The sequence below is a fragment of the Helicoverpa zea genome, chromosome 3 (assembly GCF_022581195.2).
Source record: "Helicoverpa zea isolate HzStark_Cry1AcR chromosome 3, ilHelZeax1.1, whole genome shotgun sequence".
Classification (NCBI taxonomy): domain Eukaryota; kingdom Metazoa; phylum Arthropoda; class Insecta; order Lepidoptera; family Noctuidae; genus Helicoverpa; species Helicoverpa zea.
This window is the reverse complement of record NC_061454.1, coordinates 7,633,782-7,655,117: the sequence shown is the minus strand read 5'-3', so window position 1 is coordinate 7,655,117 and position 21,336 is coordinate 7,633,782. Positions and strand designations below refer to the sequence as shown.

Genomic DNA, 21,336 nt, shown 5'->3' with positions numbered 1-21,336 from the left:
CATCTGCTAGTCCTGAGCTTAGTTTAGGTCCTACTAGATTTCATACCTTGACCGCATTGTATGCCGGCAAACCCACCACAGTTAAATCTATAAACACAATTACATTAATGGGTAGAGGTAAAGTGACAACTAGCTATGTGGAAAGTTAACGAGGCTTGTTAACGAGACTGTAGCAAAAATACTGTTTATTCACTTTGAAAAGCTTGTCCGATAAACCGATTATAACGATGTTTGGCACAAAGGCTTTTTCATAGTTACGCTTAATTAAAATAGAGCTTAACTCTATTGCGCGTTGCTTGCACGAAACTCGTTTTTTTCGAAAAAAAATAAGGTAGCTCCTAACTAGGCGTTTCATTAAAATCTACCTAATAATCGTGCCGGATTTAATGGATTTGGTTGCCAACTGAGTTCCGGGACGCTTTGTAGGTATTAGTGATAGGGAAACCTATTTACAAAACCTTTTCGTAACTAAAATTTTCGTTTAACCCTTGTCGTCTCCTATACAACAAGCCTAAATAAATAGCCTGTGGCTACAAAGTACTTTATTGAAATATAAATGCCGGAGCTTTTAACAGCTGTGTTTCCTCTCTTTACAAAATAAAATTCACTTAGTACCTAATACAGTGACTCAATGTTGGAGATATTTGAGAGAAAATAACAACATCAACAGGAGCATATTAACCATCAAAACGAATAACTCTTTATTATTGTTCTCCTCGCATTAATTATATTGGTGAGAGCTTCTTCCCACCCCAGAGAGTAACACACAATAGAATCCACAATAATATTTATTTAGGAGAAAATTATAAATACATTTTCATGAAAGTACAATGACATGACACATCACAGACAACCCATTTTTTTATATTATTCTTTTTAAGTACTCCAAATTCAAATTGGTTAATAGGCCAGTAGGCCGACAAGTAGTAATAATTGAAACTTTAACACGCCCCCTCAATTTTACTATACAAGCCCCAAGCCTGAAGTACACTTATAGTGTTTAATCGCGGGTAAAGCTTTAGTTAATACATCGGCTAACATCAAATCTGTCGGCAGATGCTTCAACTTTACAACATCACCCTTCAATACATCCCTAATAAAATGATACCTTATATCTATATGTTTGCTACGGGCATGGTAGCCGGTATCGTTTGCAATATATATCGCCCCCTGGTTGTCAGCATACATCGTAGTTTTTGATAAGTTTAACAGACCTATTTCTTTCAACAAACTACTGAGGTAAAGAGCCTCTTTCATAGCTTGGCTAAGACTTATATACTCAGCCTCGGTTGAGGATGTAGCCACTGATCTTTGCTTTTGCGATCGCCATGAAATTGTAGCTCCTCCTAATATAAAAGCGTAACCAGAGTATGATTTCCGATCAATTAATGAGTTACCCCAATCAGCGTCTGAGTAACCCGTTAACGACTTTCCTGTTTTTCTAAATGTTAATCGGTAGTCAATAGTCTTCTTTAGATATCGAAGAACTCGTTTAGCGGAAATCCAATGAGTATGATTTGGACAAGTTGCAAATTGAGCTAACTTTGAAACTGTATTCGCAATGTCAGGCCTTGTGGCAACACTCAAATACATCAATGTTCCTAAAAGTTCGCGATATGGCCACGGTTCCTTTTCCTTGTATTCTTCGTGACGCTTTGGAGCTGCAAAATTTAGTCCCACCTCAAAAGGCGTCGATACGGTTTTGCAGTCCGTCATTCCAAACTTCTTTAATGTGTCTTGGATATATTTACGCTGTGATAGACTTATTACACCGTCTTCCTTCACTATCTCTATACCCAAACAATATTTGGCTGGTCCAAAATCCTTTAACTCAAAATCATCAGCTAATTTCTTCTTAAATTCTTGTATCAAAGTAAGATCATCACAAGCAACTAAAATGTCATCAACATATATAACAACTATCAAAACTGTTCCATCCTTCCTCCGCTGATAATATAGACACGGTTCATTTTTGCTTGGTTTCAGATTCATTCGACGAAGTGTTTCATCTAATCTAATATACCACTGTCGTCCCGCTTGCTTTAAACCATACAATGAACGCTTTAAGAGACAGGCATCTCCTCCAGCTTGAAGATCCACTAACATTTTATTAGCACGCTTTCCAATTTCTGAGCCCTCTCCCTCTCTCTGGATCAGCGTATGAAGGTTTTCTTCTAACATCTTTGGTATCTGCATATATACCTTTTCGTCGATTTTGCCGTTTAAATAAGCAGTATTGATATCTAGTTGATGGACTTCTAAATTCAATTCTACCGCTAATGCCATTAAGTCTGATAGTTTCAAGTCTCGCTACTGGGGCATAAGTTTGGTGATAATCTACACCATAACGTTGACTATAACCCCTTGCTACTAGACGAGCTTTCTTCTTTGTTGTCATATCGACATTCAGTTTAGTTGTCAAGATATAGCGACAGCCCACAATCTCTCGATCTTTTGGTTTCTTAACAATATCCCAGGTTTCGTTCTTCACTAAACTTTTGATCTCAGATAAAATTGCTTCTTGCCATTTTTCACTCTCATCGCTTGATAAAGCCTGTTCAAGTGATATTTCAGCCATCGCTGAGAAAAACTCTTCATCATCTACATTTTGATTAATATCACCCTGTATACCTTCTACAGGTTCCATTGAGTCCGGGTGCATTTCTTCATGCTGTTCAGTTTCTTGTTCTTGAACTTCTACCATATTATATACTTTTCTTGGGCGACCACGTTCTCCCTTTACAAGTTTCGGTCTTCCAGCGGCTCTTTTCAGGATAACTTGTTGCGTATTATTTCCCTCATTAGCTGGCTCGACCTCTGAATGTACATCACCAGGACAACTATCTCCATTGCCGTGACAATCAATCTCAGGGGCACAACGTACAACATCCGTATGAATTCTTTCATTGGATTGATCACCAGCGCCTGTCAATGTCTCATGCGTGGCAGGTAAATAAGTATAGAATTTAGTAGTAACTGGACTTTTCGCATTTGAATGTGTATCTTCAACTTCCAGTTCAACCTTCTGATGAAACTGTTTTGGTTCCTCTTTGGGAACAAATTTAACATCACGAGCTTCAACGACTTTATGTTCACCTGGTATCCAAATTCGGTATCCTTTCGTACATCTCGGATACCCGACAAAAACTCCCTCCTTAGCACGAGCATCGAATTTGTCTTTCGTTGGTGTCTTGTCTAAAATATAGGCTTTTGCTCCAAAACTTCTTATGTTGGATAAGTCGACTTTAGTTCCAGTCCATTTTTCAAATGGAATACCACCATTTAGACTACTCGTTGGACAACGATTGCGTATGTAGCACGCAGTCAAAACAGCATCCGCCCAAAATCCTACGGACAAACCAGAAGATAATAACATGCATCTAGCCATTTCAAGTAAAGTTCTGTTCATTCGTTCACTGACTCCGTTCATTTGAGGTGATCGCGAAATACTCAGCCTTCTTTGAATGCCTTCTTGATTTAAAAATTCATCAAATTCACGACTGCAGTATTCACCGCCGTTGTCAGATTGAAGAAATTTAATTTTCTTTCCTGTGAGTCTTTCAGCATGACTTTTGTATAGCTTAAATGCGCTAAACACTGCACTTTTCTTTCCAAGTAAATATACTTCACACCAACGGGTACTGTCGTCAATAAAAGTTACAAAATATTTCGCTCCGCCAATTGACTGTATTTTTAAAGGACCTACTATATCGGAATGAACAATACGTAATAATTCATTACATGGACCACCCGATCTCGAAAAAGGTAACGAACTCATTTTTCCCTTAGCACAAACATCACAATTCGATATTTTACGTAAATCTGCCTCCTTAGTATTATATCCGCAATGGTTCAACAACTTTAAGAGATCTTTACCATTTAAGTGACCTATGCGACTATGCCACTCTACTATGTCGATTGGATCAGCAATAAAATATGCTTGTTCATCCAATCTCTTAAAAACGTAAAGATTTCCTACACGTTCGGCTGTCATTACAGTATTTCCGTTTGACGAATTAATACAGGCCCTATCTTTATGAAATTGAACTTCATACCCATTGTCTGCAATCCTCGCTACAGATAATTATCCTTCGGGTCTCAACCGAAGACGATTACATTTTACTTGCAGCATTACATGATATGATGCTATCTTCGTCACACCTTTAAAGCTATAATATCTAAAAAAAAGAAACCTGTATCTTCTGTCTCACTCCCCCCTACTCCCGAGTGCGCGCGCCACTGCTTGTCATTACGTGTTTTTGTGTTATCGGAATCACACCTACTTTCGTAACGGCTTTCAGTAATTTGAAAAATGGGAAAAAGAAAGCGGTCAAGGTCGAGAGATAGTGATTATAATAGTATTTTGCGGAAAGTTAAGAAGTTGGAATCAAAATTAAGGAAAAGACAGCGTTTATCATCATCGGAAGAAAGCGACCACGCGGTTCGTTATTATGATGAATATGAACAATACGCGGATATGCCAGGTAAATAAAAACCTTATTACAAGTGCATAATACTTATAAATTTGGTCAGTTTTCATGCAAATATAATTTAGTGATTACCAAGTACCCACAAATTGTAATATTTAATTTTGTGAGCAATTTGATCGTCGTAGTTAGCCATTCCTACATAATGATAAATAATCATAAGTACCCACTGGTAGCTCCATGTGCACCATGATGAGGAAATATTTACTTCACGTAAATCGTGTAAGTACTATCACTGTGAAAACTGTGTATTAGTTTTTTCTCCGCGTACATCGTGTCGAGACTTGTTCGTGTTCTCTCCACATTCGTGTTGAGGCTACTTCTCCACATAAATTGTGTCGAGGCTTTTATTTCTCCACGTAAATCGTGTTGAGGTGTTTCTTCTTTTTCTCCACGTAAATCGTGTTGAGGTGTTTTTTCTTTCTCCACGTAAATCGTGTTGAGGCAATTTCTCCACGTAAAACGTGTTGAGGCATCATCTCCATGTACCTATAGCATGTTGAGGCATCACTCCCACGCAAAGCGGTGTCGAGGGTGTATTTCCACGTTAACCCAGCATTTGCATTAATCTGATTGTCTGAGATCTGATTTCGTTTATTGTATTGCTTCCCCTTAGGAGAAGATACCGCAAATGAGGTCATAAACATCCACGATGATTCTCCGTCGGACCCAGCAGAACCAATCGCCGGACCGTCTACACTGGTTTCAGTGACGGCACCACCTACTGTGCCTACAGCAGAATCGGTAGCACCTGCGCAGGCTGGCCAGTCGATAACGATTGCAGAAGAAGCCCAAGCATCACCGACGGTAGATGAGAATATATTTACATTAGATCCAGATATTCTACAACTACTAGGCGAGGACCCTACCAATCAAAAAAATTATGGAGATAGTCTTCATAAAGACATTGCGTCAAGGTGGACGCATATATTAGTCAACGGGTTATCTAAGGAAACACAAATGGAGCTAATGAAATGCTACTTACCACCAGAAAATTGTCCCAACATGAAAGCTCCTAAATTAAATTTAGAAATCAAGGCAGCTCTGTCAGATGTTAATATTAAGAAAGATCTATACAGTCAAAGTAAACAAAATCAACTTGCTAATAGTCTTGCAGCTATAGGACGAGCTTTGAATTGGGCCTTGTCATCTAATAATACAGTACCTCAGGATATTATTAAATCCCTCAGCGATGCCGGTCGGCTCGTATGTGATAGCCATTATAAAGAGTCGCTATCTCGGCGTTATGCAGCGCTTAGTACTCTCAATAGAAGCATTAAAGATACCGTCAAAAATACAAACATCGATGAGCATCTGTTTGGATCTGCATTATCAGAACATATTAAGACCTCGAAAGCCATAAACAAGACTGGTTCTGAAATTAAACAAAAAATTCAGCGTCCTCAGTATAGGACCCTGTCAGCAACACAAACTAGGGGTGCTTTAAACTCGAGGGGGGCGCCGCCGCACGTAGCAGCAGCGGTCCAGCCGCGGCCGACCCCAGCACCGCGTCGACCACCGAGGGACCGCCGACAGGAGGCGCCGCGAGTCCGCCGCCCCACCAGCAACGCGCGGCACCAGACGCGGAGACGATAGACGAAGAGGACGTCAGACAGGTACCTGTTGCAGGCCGCTTATCATATTTTTATGATAAATGGCATGACATTACTAAAGATCAGATCATTTTGAGTTGGATTCAAGGGTATAAAATACCCTTCATTGTAGAACCCTCACAAACATCGGAGCCACAAAATAATGCATGTAACTCGCAATCACAAATTAAAATAATTGATCAATGTGTGTTCTCAACTACTAAGTGCTGAGTTCATATCACCTTGCGAGTTTTGTGAAAACCAGTTTGTATCGCCAATTTTCACAGTGCCTAAGCCGAACGGAACTCATCGTTTCATATTGAATTTAAAAGAACTTAATAAATTTATTAAAACTGATCATTTTAAAATGGAGGATTACCGGACGGCACTCAGACTATTGAATCGAAATGATTTCATGGCTACAATAGATATTAAAGATGCATATTTTTTGATTAGAATAAATAAACCTGACAGAAAAAAGTTACGATTTCGATGGAAGTCACAATTATACGAATTTAACGTCCTTCCGTTCGGCCTTTGCACAGCACCGTTGGTTTTCACAAAAATTCTCAAGCCCGTCTTAGAATACCTACGTTTATCTGGTTTTCTATCAGTCAATTATCTTGATGATTTTTTATGCCTGGCCAGCTCGTACTCTGACTGCTTAAAAAACGTCAGCAATACCTGTGCTCTTCTGGAATCTTTAGGGTTCATCATCAATATTAAGAAAAGTGTCATGGTACCTACTCAGACTTGTAAATTCTTAGGTTTTATCTTTAACACCACGGACATGACTATTAAATTACCAGACGAGAAGAAAATTCGGATAAAAAATCGAGCATCGGAGATCTTAGGTAAAACTAGATGTACCATTAGGTTTTTTGCCGAATTCATAGGACTTTTGACTGCCGCATGCCCAGCTGTCAGTTACGGCTGGATGTACACTAAATTGTTTGAAAGAGAAAAATTCTTGGCGTTAGATTATACAGACAACTATAACAAACTTATGAAATTAGAGGAAAGCCTTAAACATGATCTTTTATGGTGGACAAATAAAATTATGACTTCTTTTTCACCTATTCGTAAAAATGACTATTATTTATTGGAAATTTTCACTGACGCCTCAAGTACTGGCTGGGGTGCGGCATGCGGCAATCAATGTGCTAATGGCAACTGGTCATCAAACGAATTGGCCCTTCACATAAATGAAAAGGAGTTCCAAGCCGCATTTTATGGGCTAAAAATATTTACTACTAACTTACAAGAATGCAATATTTTATTACGAATTGACAACACAACGGCCATTTCATACATAAATCGAATGGGGGGCATTCAATACCCACATTTAAATGATCTTGCACGAAAGATATGGCAATGGTGTGAGTCAAAAAGGATCTTCGTATTTGCATCTTATGTCAAGTCGTCTGATAATATTTTAGCAGATCGAGAATCTCGGCGAATCAATATCGATACGGAATGGGAAGTTTCAGATTATGTCTTTTCGCAAATTATCAAGTCCTTAGGAGAACCAGAATGTGATCTCTTTGCTAGTGCTCAAAATTATAAATGTAGAAGATACGCGTCGTGGAAACTTGACCCTTATTCTGAGGTTGTAGACGCATTCACAATTTGTTGGAAAAATATAAACTTTTACGCATTCCCCCCGTTTTGCTTGATCACAAGAGTGCTCGAAAAAATTATAACGGAAAAAGCAATAGGTATCGTTGTGGTACCTTATTGGCCATCCCAGCCTTGGTACCCTTTATGGTCCAGGCTTGTTGTATCCGAAAAAATGTACTTCGGACCAGATAAATTCTTACTACTTTCTCCTTTCAGAATTCACCATCCACTCCATACGAGTCTTATCCTGGTGGCAGCCAGATTGTCAGGCAATCAATGATTAAGCGCGGCGTTCCACCAGCGTCCTTAGACATAATGATAGCTTCCTTTGCAGCTAGTACTTTAAATCAATATAGTAGTTCTTTTAAATCTTGGTGGATATATTGTAAAGACAAAAATTTGGATATTTTCGAAGCTGATAGTTCCAAAGTTTTGTCCTTTTTAACATTAAAATTTGAAGAAGGTGCGAGCTATAGTAGTTTAAATACACACAGGTCTGCTTTATCAATTATATTAGGCACTCATGTTACGGTTAATGACTGTGTCAATCGTTTCCTCAAGGGCGTGTATAGGCTAGCTCCTCCAACTCCAAAATATAGTACTACGTGGGACACAAATATAGTGCTGAACTATCTTTCAACAATGTATCCCTATGATAATATTGATTTAGTTGATTTATCACACAAAACTTGTTCTCTTTTAGCAATTGCATCTGCGCAAAGGATGCAAACTATTAGTCTTATAAAATTAAAAAATATATCAAAACATGACAATGAAATTGTGATTAAAATTAGCGATTTAATTAAAACTTCAAAGCCCGGGGCTTGCCAACCACTCATCAGATTGCCCTTTATTCGCACAAACCCCAGTATTTGTCCGGCTCTGGCAGTTGAAACATATATTGAAAAGACCAGAGATTTGCGGCATAATTTGCCTGAGGAACACTTGTTTATTGGAGTGCGTAGACCTCATAAAAAAGTTTGTTCTCAGACGTTAGCACGCTGGGTTAAAACAGTGTTGCAGGCAAGCGGCATAGATATTTCCGTATTTGGAGCTCACAGTACCCGCTCGGCTTCCACATCTGCCGCTTACCGATCTGGAGTTAATCTAGAGGTGGTCCGCAAGGCCGCGGGTTGGAGTAATACCTCCAACGTATTTTTTAAATACTACCGTAGGGATACTGCTAACAGTAATAATAATGATTTTGTAAATGCCTTATTCGGCACGTAAATAATTGTGATAATATAGCTCGTAACTGCAGTATCAATTGCATTTATTTTATTAACAAATTATGTTAAGAAAACGATAAATGTATATTGTCTGGTAATAAATGTTCTTATGTTATATGATTAAGCTGTACAAAATCTAGCAATTTTGTTCTTCAATTAAAATTTTCCTAATTTTCTAACGTATTTTTTATTTTATTTTATTTTTTTTTGATTTACGTTGCTCTAAACATCTGCAAGTAAAATGTAATCGTCTTCGGTTGAGACCCGAAGGATAATAATTAAGAATCAAACGAACTTACCTGGTGAAGTTTGATTCCAATTATGCGAGGGTCTCAACCGAAGACGATTACATCCCATCCCACCCTACCCAGAAAAATAAAAAATAAATATTTGCAATAACACAAAAAGTACTCTAAATAATGATAAGCAGTGGCGCGCGCACTCGGGAGTAGGGGGGAGTGAGACAGAAGATACAGGTTTCTTTTTTTTAGATATTATAGCTTTAAAGGTGTGACGAAGATAGCATCATATCATGTTATGCTGCAAGTAAAATGTAATCGTCTTCGGTTGAGACCCTCGCATAATTGGAATCAAACTTCACCAGGTAAGTTCGTTTGATTCTTAATAAATTACTACGAAGATCTGGTACATACAGAGTATTCTTCAAAATAAGCCTCCTGCCTGATGCTGACAACCTTACGTCACCTTTGCCCTTTACATCCGTCGACAGATTTGATGCTAAGTTCAGCTTATCCTGTAAAATACAAAAATTATCTGTAAATTTATATAAATCGTTACATAAATGCGATGTACAGCCACTATCAAGGATCCAGTCATTCTTTTTAATTTGTAAATTATTAGAAAAGTTTGTACAATTAAAAAGAATATCAAAAATACTGTCCTCCTTGTTGTATTCTGTTGCACATCTCGCGTCATCATTCTTTTGATTCATTTTACATTCTGAATATTTATGTCCAACTTCATGACACTTATAACATTTGTATATAAATTTACTCTTTGTATTTTGTTCTTTACGGTTCGAGTTCTTTTTAAATCCTTTATTCTTCGCATACATGGCTCCTTCAATACTTTTCATTTCAGTACAAGTCGAGCTATATGCCTTCTCCAAGATCTTAATCTTTAGTACCTCTATGTTTGGTAGTTCGTCTCTGCTCTCCATAGAACATCTAAAATTTTCGTAACTCTCTGGCAAGCTATACAGTAATAAGATAGACATCAAGTCTTCGTGTATTTCTACACCCATATCACTTAACATATTCGCAGCTTCGAAGAAATTATTCAGGTGACTCCGTACGTCATCTCCTTCCTTCATGCGGCTCAACGTTAACTTCTTTAACAGACTTGCCTTTCTTACGGGACCTTTAGATGCATACGTTTTCTCCAATTTTCTCCATATCTCGTGCGACGTTTCACACCCTCTTATGTGTTTAAGCTCACTTGGATACATTGCCATTATCAAATCAGCCTTTGCCATATCGTCTTTATCAGACCATGCGCACGACTCCACTGCTGAGTCCGGCTTAGGTATAGTTCCATTTACGTATTTCCATACCTGATTTCTCGTGAGCAACGCCTGCACTTGAACCTTCCAGGTTTCATAATTTGTACCATTCAAATTCTCAATTTTCGATGTAAACGTCGTCTGGGCCATAACCTATTGGTGAGAGCTTCTTCCCACCCCAGAGAGTAACACACAATAGAATCCACAATAATATTTATTTAGGAGAAAATTATAAATACATTTTCATGAAAGTACAATGACATGACACATCACAGACAACCCATTTTTTTTATATTATTCTTTTTAAGTACTCCAAATTCAAATTGGTTAATAGGCCAGTAGGCCGACAAGTAGTAATAATTGAAACTTTAACAAATTATATAGCCTCGAGGTCGTCAAGGGGACGTCAAATAAACAATGAAGGTTTATTCCAAAAAACCCTTCAGCTTCACCACATTATACAGATTAGATTGCAAAATTCTAAGTATGAGTAAGAGTGGAATTTCCTGGAAGCTAATACCAAAATTCAGCACGAGTATACAGGTTATCATATTATTATATAGTCAGAACTGATGGAAATACAGTACAGGGTGTACATATATAATTTTTAATCTTAGTATTCGACAGGTACTTAAAGGAGGTCATGTTTCATACTTAGAAGTGATTTCTACGTCAAGGACAGTAATTAAATTATTTTCGAACATTCAATATAACTTGTTTCGAGTTGGTGTCATATTATTCACAATTCCAGTAGAATCGAAGTCTATTACAAACAAAGTATTAAATTGCCAATAGAGATTAATATAATATTGGATTGGGATATTTGGTTTACTAATAAAATCAAGCGGATTCAATTAATATACAATGAAATGAAAATGCCGCTTCCTTAAAGTAAATTCAATATTGTACATCAAAGCATTTGATTCCTTTATTGCCAATATTCTGTGGACTTTACCTTAAAATACGTCATCGACCATTAATAAATATAAATTGTAAACAGGTGATTGGAAGCAGTAGGTAAATATAACATTTATATAAAAATGTGTGTTACGAAACGGAACTTTGTTTTCTTGTCCATTGGGCAGACAAAAGTCAGAAAAAAAATGTTTTCAGCCATAATTATTGTAATATAATAAGTAAATACTTATATAGAATAATGTGTACACAAAGTAACTCAGTATATTTTCTCGAAACTTAGATTAGTTCCCAACATAAGTCTATAAAATTGGTCACATAGGTACCTATTGACACGAATTCAGCCTAACCTGTTGATTCACACGTAGCTAACTTCCAGCCTAAACTGCTAATAATTTTGAATTGAACCGACATTTCGGTACGCAAATACACATTTTACATACAAATACATTCGACAGCGTGACTGGAAGGGTTGACTGGTGTGAAATAACTGCTAAAATCACTGAAGCGACATAAACTGTGCCGAAAATTCAGGCCACGTTTGTAATTTATAGGTAGGAGAAGTGGCAGTCAATGACTGTTATCTAAGTTACGTATAGAATAGTATTTGCATATTGCGTTTTATTATTCTACTCTCAAAATGGAGTAGGAGTATTTTAAGAATGGATTTAACAAGCTCAAATGAAAGGTCATGAACGCATGCTGTATTGAAATGTTTACCTAAAGGTACTTGCCTGTTGTTTGCTATTTGTGAGTTAGTTTTTCAATTGTTTAAGCTTTTGACAAGATTTATGTGGTTTAGGGTTTAAAGAAGCTTAATACATACATTGTGCCTCCTGTGGGCGAAGGTCATTTGTGATTTTGTTTTTAATTCACTATCATTAAATTCGATATTTCCATAAAATACAAGGTGTTTATTTGTATTTGTGCCATACTTCAGGAGGGGACATAAAATACGTAAATAATCGATTGTAATTACAGTAGACGGGAAATATCTAATATGCACTGCTTTTTTTGTCATTGTAATGTCGTAGTATTTCAGAAGTAATCCAATTTCATGAATGAAATTTATGAATAATCGTTGCGTATGCTTTTGTGTGAGGGCGCACCACGGGTTTAAGGTACCAGTAATACACGCGCCAAGTTTAACTACGGCTAGATGACATTGACGGAATTCCGAAAAAAAAAAATACGTACCAATTTTTTTGTTGATTTGGGTCGAGAATCATTAGCATAATTACGTCCTTGAATATGGCACGGATGCAAATCAACAGTTTGTATACTTTAAAGTTTACTGAATAAATAGGCTATTGTGATTTTTATTTTATTTCTCACAGGTTTATTATTAGTAATTTATTACACACTGCATAAAAAAAGATAAAATATATTAGTAGTATTAACGCACATGCTTGCTTACCAAGGATTAAATTCTAGAATGTCTATATTACTACTATGACTTAACTAACACACCACCCACAAAGGGTCCCTGAAAACAGCTTCTTAAGATGTGAACCTTGACACACGTGTAAATATCCATGAAACATTATAACAACAACTACCGGTGCCGATCACAACAAATTATGGTTAAAACCACCTTACTTCACACTTGGTTGATCTTACTTTATGTGACGTTAAGCCAAACTTATAACTCACCCAACTTACAGATAGTAAACAAAAAGTTAAGGAAGTGTAGTAAAGCTGTAGTTTGAATGGGGCTTCTCGAGATTGTGGAGGACAATAAAAGAAAATAGTTCTCTGCTTTCTGTCTCAGTTTTAATTGCGTTGTCTTGATGCTGTAATTTATGCGCGGGAACAGCGAGGCGGGCTAGTTTTCTGGCTGGCGCGAGGTTCGCTGTAACTTCCGACCATGTCGAAGAATGTTTATTTCAGTTTTTTTAAATCGCCTTTTCTGCCCTTAATAATTCATGTTCAGCTCAGAGACTGGGTAGAGATTATAAGCTTATATTAGAACGTTATCTTTAGGTATGTTCTATCCGTCCTGGAATCCCATGAATCTTCATCCCACGGTTATGATAACATGATTACTTTCATAAACTTGAACTTACAGACGAACGAGGTACTTTTGAACTCAAATATTCTGTAATAAGTAAGTAGTAAAACACTAATTTTGGTCAACAGTTGGGTACAATTCCTATCTAGGTTTATAGTAAAATGTTATCGCTGGGTCGTGCCAAGAGAAATAAAAAAGCCTATTCGTAAAGGGAACTTCGCAAAAGACGTTCAAAAATCACGACTCCCGGTGAACGTGACCAGAAATATCAGAGAAACTTATCGAAGACTGTAAAATAAAATTACAAATTATCTTTCATGTAGGTAGTAAAAGGATTGATCGAATTTAAGTAAACGGCATTTTTGTGTAGAACGGCATTATGCTGTATCTTATATATATTAGGCAATAGCGTTGCTTGATTTATTCTTATACACTTCTATTTATGTATTTTGTGCAATTCACAGCGAAAGAAAATATTGCAGAGAAAATGACGCTTATGTCTTAAAACCGGAAAAAGCCGTAATAATTTCCGACTGCGCCTCTATAATGCTTTTTCCTTGTATCCATTTCACTCCCATAAATAGGAATCAGAATATAGTAGAAATAATATATTCTGCGAGTAAATAAAGTTACAAAATCGCTACAGACTGTTGGTCATCAATTGGGTAAAGTACCTGTTAGGGTAAACAGTTTCATCTCATGCTTACTTATCAACGTAAAAATAGATCGATTGCAAATGAGTTTCATGGAAACAAATTACCAATGCGATTATATTCCATAACACCCACTCTTTTGTATTGATATTCACACACGTGAGAGGGAAATATGTCAGGTTATGTTAATACGAATTATGAATGATACATCAATAATAATTTCTATTCTACACGGAACCTATGCAGAGTGAAATCGAGTATTATTAAACGCAGTGGTATTTCATAAATGACTGAAAAAAAAATCTGAGTAGTCAATATTAGGTACTTAAGTATGACTGGATAAGAACTGACATTCACATAAAGAGGTTCGTCAGTTGGGTTAAGACCTTTATGCTATAGGTAGTAGTAGGTATATACGATACGTTCACACCCATTAGGTACTGTTAAGACTCGCCATCATTACCATTCCAGATCTCAAACTACAACTTAAACAGCACGTGGTTTATCTCCAAGTCACATTAAATATAGAACGTCTTTATTGGATTACTTATCTTGTTTCTCACATGATGTATTTTCGTTGTCGCTTTAACAAAAAACAATATTTTACGAAGCTCCCATACAACAAACTTGATTTTACCATTCGGATTTTTTTTGGCTCGATACTGATAATGGCAATAAGTAGATGGTTGAAAATGTACTGTACTTTTATATCAAAATTAATTAAATAAATTACATAGTAATGGGCTTTCCATACGCCAGACTTAATTTGTTCGAAACCCTTCGCGCCGGAGTCAGATTCGCGATTTTCTAGTCTTTTAGGTACTAGTTACAATATTACGAATGATACAAAAGGTATCTAAGTTTTTCAGCAGAACAAGCGACATAATCCTTACCTTTTTAACCCTTATCAAGCGGATTCTCTGATCTGCCCTAAAACAAGAGTAGAGAGACATAGTAACCCACCCTGCGTAAAATATTCACATGTAGGTTAAAGTGGTTGAAACGCGAACCAGTTCTCCACCCCTTCCTGCTTCGCATATTAAATAGAACACACATTTTACTATCTAACATAACGTTTAGAATAAAGCTGTTGTGTGTCACAGCACCCCACAGTTTCTCTCACACTACACTATGAGCCAAGACCACTGCACATTGTAAACGGAACTGTCGGCCTATAGTAGGTCGGACGTTTACCTGATAGTTTTTTTTAACGTAATCGTAAAACTTTTTAATCGGATTGACACTATTCATCTTCATACTGATTTATGATACCGAACAAACTATCAGCAATCAGAAGACTACCTAAATGTTTGCAATGTGCGGGGGTTCTAATCTATCTGTCCATTGAACTATATTATTTCAAGTAATAACTACGTATAAGAAGTTTAATCTGTAATTTTGATCATACGACAATAACTTATTTAATTACATATGCCATAGATACTATAAATTAAGCAAATTACTAAGTACCTCATCACTATATGCTTTGTGCATACCACTATAGATATAATTAATAACCTTGCTTGTCTGTAATTAATTTGATGTTCGGAGGACAACGCATCCAATGCATGAATAAATTAACAGGATCGATTACAAATTAACAAATCATATATTAGCGAGAAATTAAAGATGGCAAACGTATGTTTATAATATGGAATGATTCCGAAAAAAAAAATCCCAATATTCAATATTGTATACCTATATGCTAAAGTTCAAAACGTGAACAGCAATTAAAGCGCTTCTTCCTAATACTTGAAATATCGATAACGGAAGAAGCCGAGATTTCGTTATAATTAGCTGTAAAACACTTTCATGTATTCGCAATCTATTTATAAAATTAATTAAATGTTTTAAACTTTTCCCTTATAACCACATCTACTCCTATACGTATGTATTTGATGGAACCCAAAATATGGCTTGAGTAAGATACTTAAAGCCACTTTAATGTCTCAACGTAATGTTCTTAACTTAAGCACGATAAGAAAGTTACCCATGCTTATGGGGTAATTAAATTCATTATGTAATGCTAGCCAGCTTTATGTATAAGGGTTAAGACAGAGGTTATTCACCTCTATCATCAATTTGGCATACTCTGAGACAGAGTTGTATCTGTATCGAGAAGAAAGAAAGAAAAATTTAAATAACCGGAGAACCGAACTTAGGATTTAAAGCCAAGGCCACACGCTTGTTAACGACGAGCAAACAGGTGACAAGTAAATCCGTATCTGTCGACAACATCAGCAGTTTTGTCAGGCAGATCCGTACGTCTGTGTGTATGCGGCTTAAAGCTAATCAATAAACCAGAAACCAGTCGAAACGGTAATTAAACGTTACACAATTCAGTTTATTGAAACTTACATGTAGTTGTTATGTTAATTTACGAAGCATTTTGTTCAGTGTTCACATCGAATGAATTATGAAAATTACGGACCACAATGCAAATCAACATTTCCTGCCCATTTCATTATATTGCCAAAATTATGACAAACTGCGGTCAACGATTCAAGTTAATACACTCGAGGCCAATATACACGGGTCAGTTTCAAAATTTGTATTCAAAATAACTTTTACGGTAGGTGACTCTACCGTAAAAGTTATTTTGAATACAAATTAAAATGAATACAAACTAATGAAACCCATAGAAATAATAATTTGTTAAAAGCATAAACTTTTCCGTATTTACATAACTGTGCAATTTAGTCCACTAGAATAATTTGAACTATTAAATATAAAAGGTTTACTTATCGATTAATACTAACTCTACACAACTACTCATCTTTCTAAACTGAGTTTACTAAAAGACAAAATAGTTATATAGCACAAATAAACCAAAAATGAGTTTCATTTGAGAGCACAAATTCAGTTTTGATTGCCTATTTCACAGTCAATGAGCAAGACAAAACATGCTTCGGCGACAAATAAATTTGTTGGAACCGATGAAATTATTACTTTGTCCAAATTCAATAAACGAATAAGTCAGTTACTTGTAAAAATAAATTGTTATTAGGTAAGGTTACTTTGGCGGAAATTACGTAATGTACTTAGTAGGGACAAATCGTTCTGTTCGAAGACGGTAACGAGTTCCGTTGGACCTCTAATACCAATTACCACTTGTCCCCGCTGGTGTTTACAATTGACTTTTCGCGTAATGGTGTCAACTAAGGTCAACTTTAAGCATGTATAATTTTATACAGGTATATTTGGGATAATACGTGAGGTAGGATTTAGGTCAGGGCACGCCACCATCGTGGCGGTAAGTCCCCTCTTTGAGGAGTGGCTCGGGAGGAGCCATGGCGCCCTCACGTACCGCATGACGCAGGTCCTCACCGGACACGGTTGTTTCGGGAGGTACCTGCACCGAATCGGTCGTGAAGAGGCGCCCGGGTCTCACCATTGTGCGGACAGCCCCGAGGACACGGTGGACCACACAGTCCAGGTGTGCCCCGCATGGGAGGGGCACCGCCGGGTCCTCGTCGAGGCTTTGGGCGGCGGCGACCTCTCGCGTCCGGTCCTGGTTCAGGCCATGGTCCGGGGCGAGAGGGAATGGGATGCCGTCGCCTCCTTCTGCGAAGCGGTCATGCTCGAGAAGGAGGAGGCGGAACGCTAGAGAGTACGCACCTCTCATCCCGGCCGCCGCGCTGGACCAGGTAGACACCATGGGCGCCGGGTGCCGCGTGATGACTCCCGGCCACCGTAGGCGTGGGTCTGTGGGCGGTGAGTTTGGGTGGCTCATCGTCCCTCTGTCTGCTTAGACGACAGACCCGTGTCGACGGCGCGCGTTGTTCCACGCGCTCCTCAAAGAGATGTCAGCAACCCCAGCGGGGCCCAGCAGGGCCAAGGCCTGCCGGGGCTGCGGGTTGTTCGAAAGAGATACCGCGGCCCTGGTACATAAAAGGCCTATGACGGAACACGACGGTTTTTAGTCAGTAAGAGTCTGACACTCCCTTACCGCTGCTAACCCACAGCGGGAGGGGTCATTTGATGATTTTTAACGTCGGAAAAAAAAGGTAAACTGGCTAAACTAGCTAAACCCTAGCTGGCTAAACCCAAATATTTTGTAACTGGCCCATTTTCATTTCTGTCGAGTGTAAACAAATCACTGGTCTGAAATTTCCGATACAGGTGCAGCATGCAATTCAGTTACGATACGTCCGTTAGTTTGCGGAACTTTTCATACAACTAATGAAAAGTCAAGATAAAGCAATAAATTACATTTTGAAGAAAAAAGACGTTGTACCATAATATTTTATTCATTTTCAGCATATTTTCATAGGTGTTAGCACCATTTTCAGCCTTAGAAATTAGTTACTAAATATTGTAACGTAGGGTACGGATCGTTTTCCGACATGTTATTGTTTAAACCTCGGTGGCTTGCTTAGAAAATACACAGAAACTGAGGGACCTGGTAACGCAAAATTATTCACATCTCACGTACTTTCAATACTTAGTATGGAATTTATTATAGAACTAGCTGTTGCCCGCAACTTCGTCTGCGTGGGCAATTTAGAATCGTCAAAATACTATTTATCCCGTAGGTGCATTCTTTCACGTGACAGTATAATTAGGATTAGCACTTAGCAGTCGAATAGATTCATTGATCAAGGTTGTGTTGTGGATGTGACCCTTTATCTAAACAAAAGAAGTAAAGTTTGTGACGTTGTTCAGCCAATTTGGAAAATTATTACGTATGGTGCGTAAGTAATTTTCACAGGAAACAGCTATAATCTATGTCTACATGCTTTGAGTCTGACAAAGCTGTCATTTGTACATTTTCTGCAGCTGCTGCGACTAATCAGAAGCCAGAAAGTCTGTCAGTCTTACCATGGATATCGTCTTGTGTATTTGACTGGATTGAAGATAGGTAGATAGGTAGTCGCTCCAAGCAAAATATTGGTACTCAAAAAGATTCGGTGACTGGAAGCCAACACCAACATAGTTGGGGAATAGCTGGATGGATGATAAAATGAGTCATCATCATCAGCAGGCGCATAGGGTAGGATAGTTTCACTTACTCACTATGGTAAGGCTGACCCCACATTAGGCGTGCGCGATCCTCGGGCGTGTGAGTAGCGCGGGCGTCGCGAGCGCGCTGCGTGAACGTCGCGTTTTGCTGCCCTGTGGCATGTGTGAAGAGTGCAAGCGACGCGCTAGCGGCGAGCACACGGCGCTCGAGTTGCGTTCTTACCCCTTGGCCCGCTATCCCCGCCGCCCGCTAAACGCCTTAGCAGTTAAACGTCAAGGAGAGCGGCGCGTGCGCGCCGCGAGCGCGCTGCAAATGCCGCAGGGCAGCAAAACGCGACGCTCACGCAACGCGCTCGCGACGCACGCGCGGCGCCCGCGCTACTCACACGCCCGAGGATCGCGCACGCCTAATGTGGGGGAGGCCTAAGCCGGGACTCCACCGAAATGTTTGCATTAGTTCACGAATAGGCAAAATGTACGTATCTGTGAGAGTCCACTTCATGTGTTCGTACTTGAAACCTGCAGTTTTGCCAAGATTTTCAGAATGTACGCTCGCAATTTGTCATTTCTTGGTGGAGCCAGCAAATCAAAAGAAACATAAGTGTTGTATACTGTGCGTCACTACCGCACACCGGGAAAATTTCGCTCTTGCGGAGGACGTTTATATACCATATTTTGTGTCACACGTAAACCGGACGACAGTAAGTATCCACCGAAACACTTTCAAAGATCTGATGAACGAACAAATCAGACCTGACTTGGTCACCTGGGGCCAATCAGAGCTCTATGAAGCGATAATACGCTTTGGCTCCTACTGTTATTGTGGTTTCTAAAAATTTATTCACCTCATTCAACGATGAATGTAATTCTGATCAATTCTGATGGTACTATTAAGAACACTTGCTTAGCGCAGAAGCTGACGTTGGCAGGTCAACTCTTTTGACTTCTCGAATAGGATATCACTGGTTTTTGTGCAATGCATTCTGGATTAGGATAGGATAAAGGTGGATAGGATTTGCAACAGAGAACAATTCTGTCTTTCTGATTAAATGACATCAAACGTAGTTTTATATAAAAGGTGTTTTTTAGGGTTTTTAGACTTGGCTCGGGTCTTACTGAGACTGTTCGTAATCGTGAACAGTGTATTTGCGATCAGAAGTTGAAAGTAAGCATGTCTCTGGTATGCGGCGCGTAATTTGTACGTTTTAAGACGCATAAAGCATTTTACGTGTGTATGGTATTAAATAGAGAGAGCTCCCATTTCTTATCTGCACTTTGTATCTGGGCTTGTTTTTAAAGCTACAGAATCCTACACTACCTACCTCACGCTTAGCAGCGCTTGCTAGAGATAGATCCTCATTTCTTCTAGGATTAAGTTTACATATTTTGCATCAGAAACAATAATTAAGGTCTAATTAATACTACTCACTCAAAGTAATTTGTTTTAAGGCCACCACATTAGTGGAAGATAAGCTAAACTATGTTGATGAAAAAATCCTAATATGAACTCCATCTGTAACTTTAAATGATAATTAATTGTTCCACTAAAGTCATCATTTTTGACATAATGTTCAAAAAATAATTTAGATGGCACCGTTTTAAATTTGGCTGAGAGCTATTAATTTTCTTTTCATCAAGGTAATAATTATAGTTGGATTTTGATGTGGCACGGCAAACTGACAAACACTATTGAAATGTCTATCGAAAAATTACACTACGTGTTAAAATATGGTGAATTACGGAAAATACACAACTCCATCTGTTGAAATAATAATCCTCTATAAAGAATGTATGGTAATATTGTCATTTACCACCTCGCTCCTTTGACAAATTTGATGTATTTTATTTACCACAGATAGAGCTACTTTAACCTTGGCTAAACAAAATTTTCGTATTTTTTTTTCTTCCGAAGTTACTTATAAAAGTGTGATTTTCTGTGTAAAGATTAATAATAGGCCGATCAACTAATATAAGTACAACATTCAAATGTACAGTTTTGACAAATAGATTGCGTGTCGTAATATTTTACATCTTGAATTCACAAAATGAATCATATCTTTTGATAGAGTGAATCGATTTCGATGAAACAAAAACTAAGTAATACCCTAAGTTACGTAGAATTTTTGTATATAAGCATTGTCTGCATTTAATTCGTAGATTTTACGTGAATCGCGAACAAACAAACAGATAAACAGACAAACAGACAAAAATGATGGAAATGGGTTCTGTTAGTTATCCTTTAAAATGCTGGCTATTTTTTTTGTCAATTTCTTCAATGTACAAAAATTACTTTTCTACAGATTTATTATATGTATACAGATATAGATTTCCATGCCACTTGAGTT

The 21,336-nt window shown here is 37.9% G+C and overlaps 2 protein-coding genes across 3 annotated transcripts in view; one reads left to right on the top strand and one right to left on the bottom strand.

Annotated features, from left to right (window-relative positions):
* Nucleotides 1-4,102: 4,102 nt before the first annotated feature.
* On the top strand, nucleotides 4,103-9,111 carry LOC124645700. Of its 2 annotated transcripts, XM_047185553.1 has the most exons (3): nucleotides 4,103-4,484; nucleotides 5,104-6,103; nucleotides 7,916-9,111. In XM_047185553.1, exons 1-2 carry the CDS (start codon nucleotides 4,313-4,315, stop codon nucleotides 6,081-6,083), a joined length of 1,152 nt encoding a protein of 383 aa, XP_047041509.1. In that variant the 5' UTR covers nucleotides 4,103-4,312; the 3' UTR covers nucleotides 6,084-6,103; nucleotides 7,916-9,111. The 2 variants fall into 2 exon arrangements, with proteins under 2 accessions (XP_047041509.1, XP_047041510.1); XM_047185554.1 differs by lacking the exon at nucleotides 5,104-6,103 and having other exon boundaries at nucleotides 4,386-4,484.
* Nucleotides 6,319-21,336, bottom strand: part of LOC124645698 (trissin receptor-like) — a 123,394-nt gene continuing 108,376 nt past the window's right edge. Inside the window, exons 8-9 of the mRNA XM_047185552.1 lie at nucleotides 8,764-8,766; nucleotides 6,319-6,773 (exon numbers count right to left, since the gene is read on the bottom strand). Coding sequence (XP_047041508.1) covers nucleotides 6,754-6,773; nucleotides 8,764-8,766 — 23 coding nt within the window. The 3' untranslated portion in view covers nucleotides 6,319-6,753. The remainder of the gene's footprint in view (nucleotides 6,774-8,763; nucleotides 8,767-21,336) is intronic.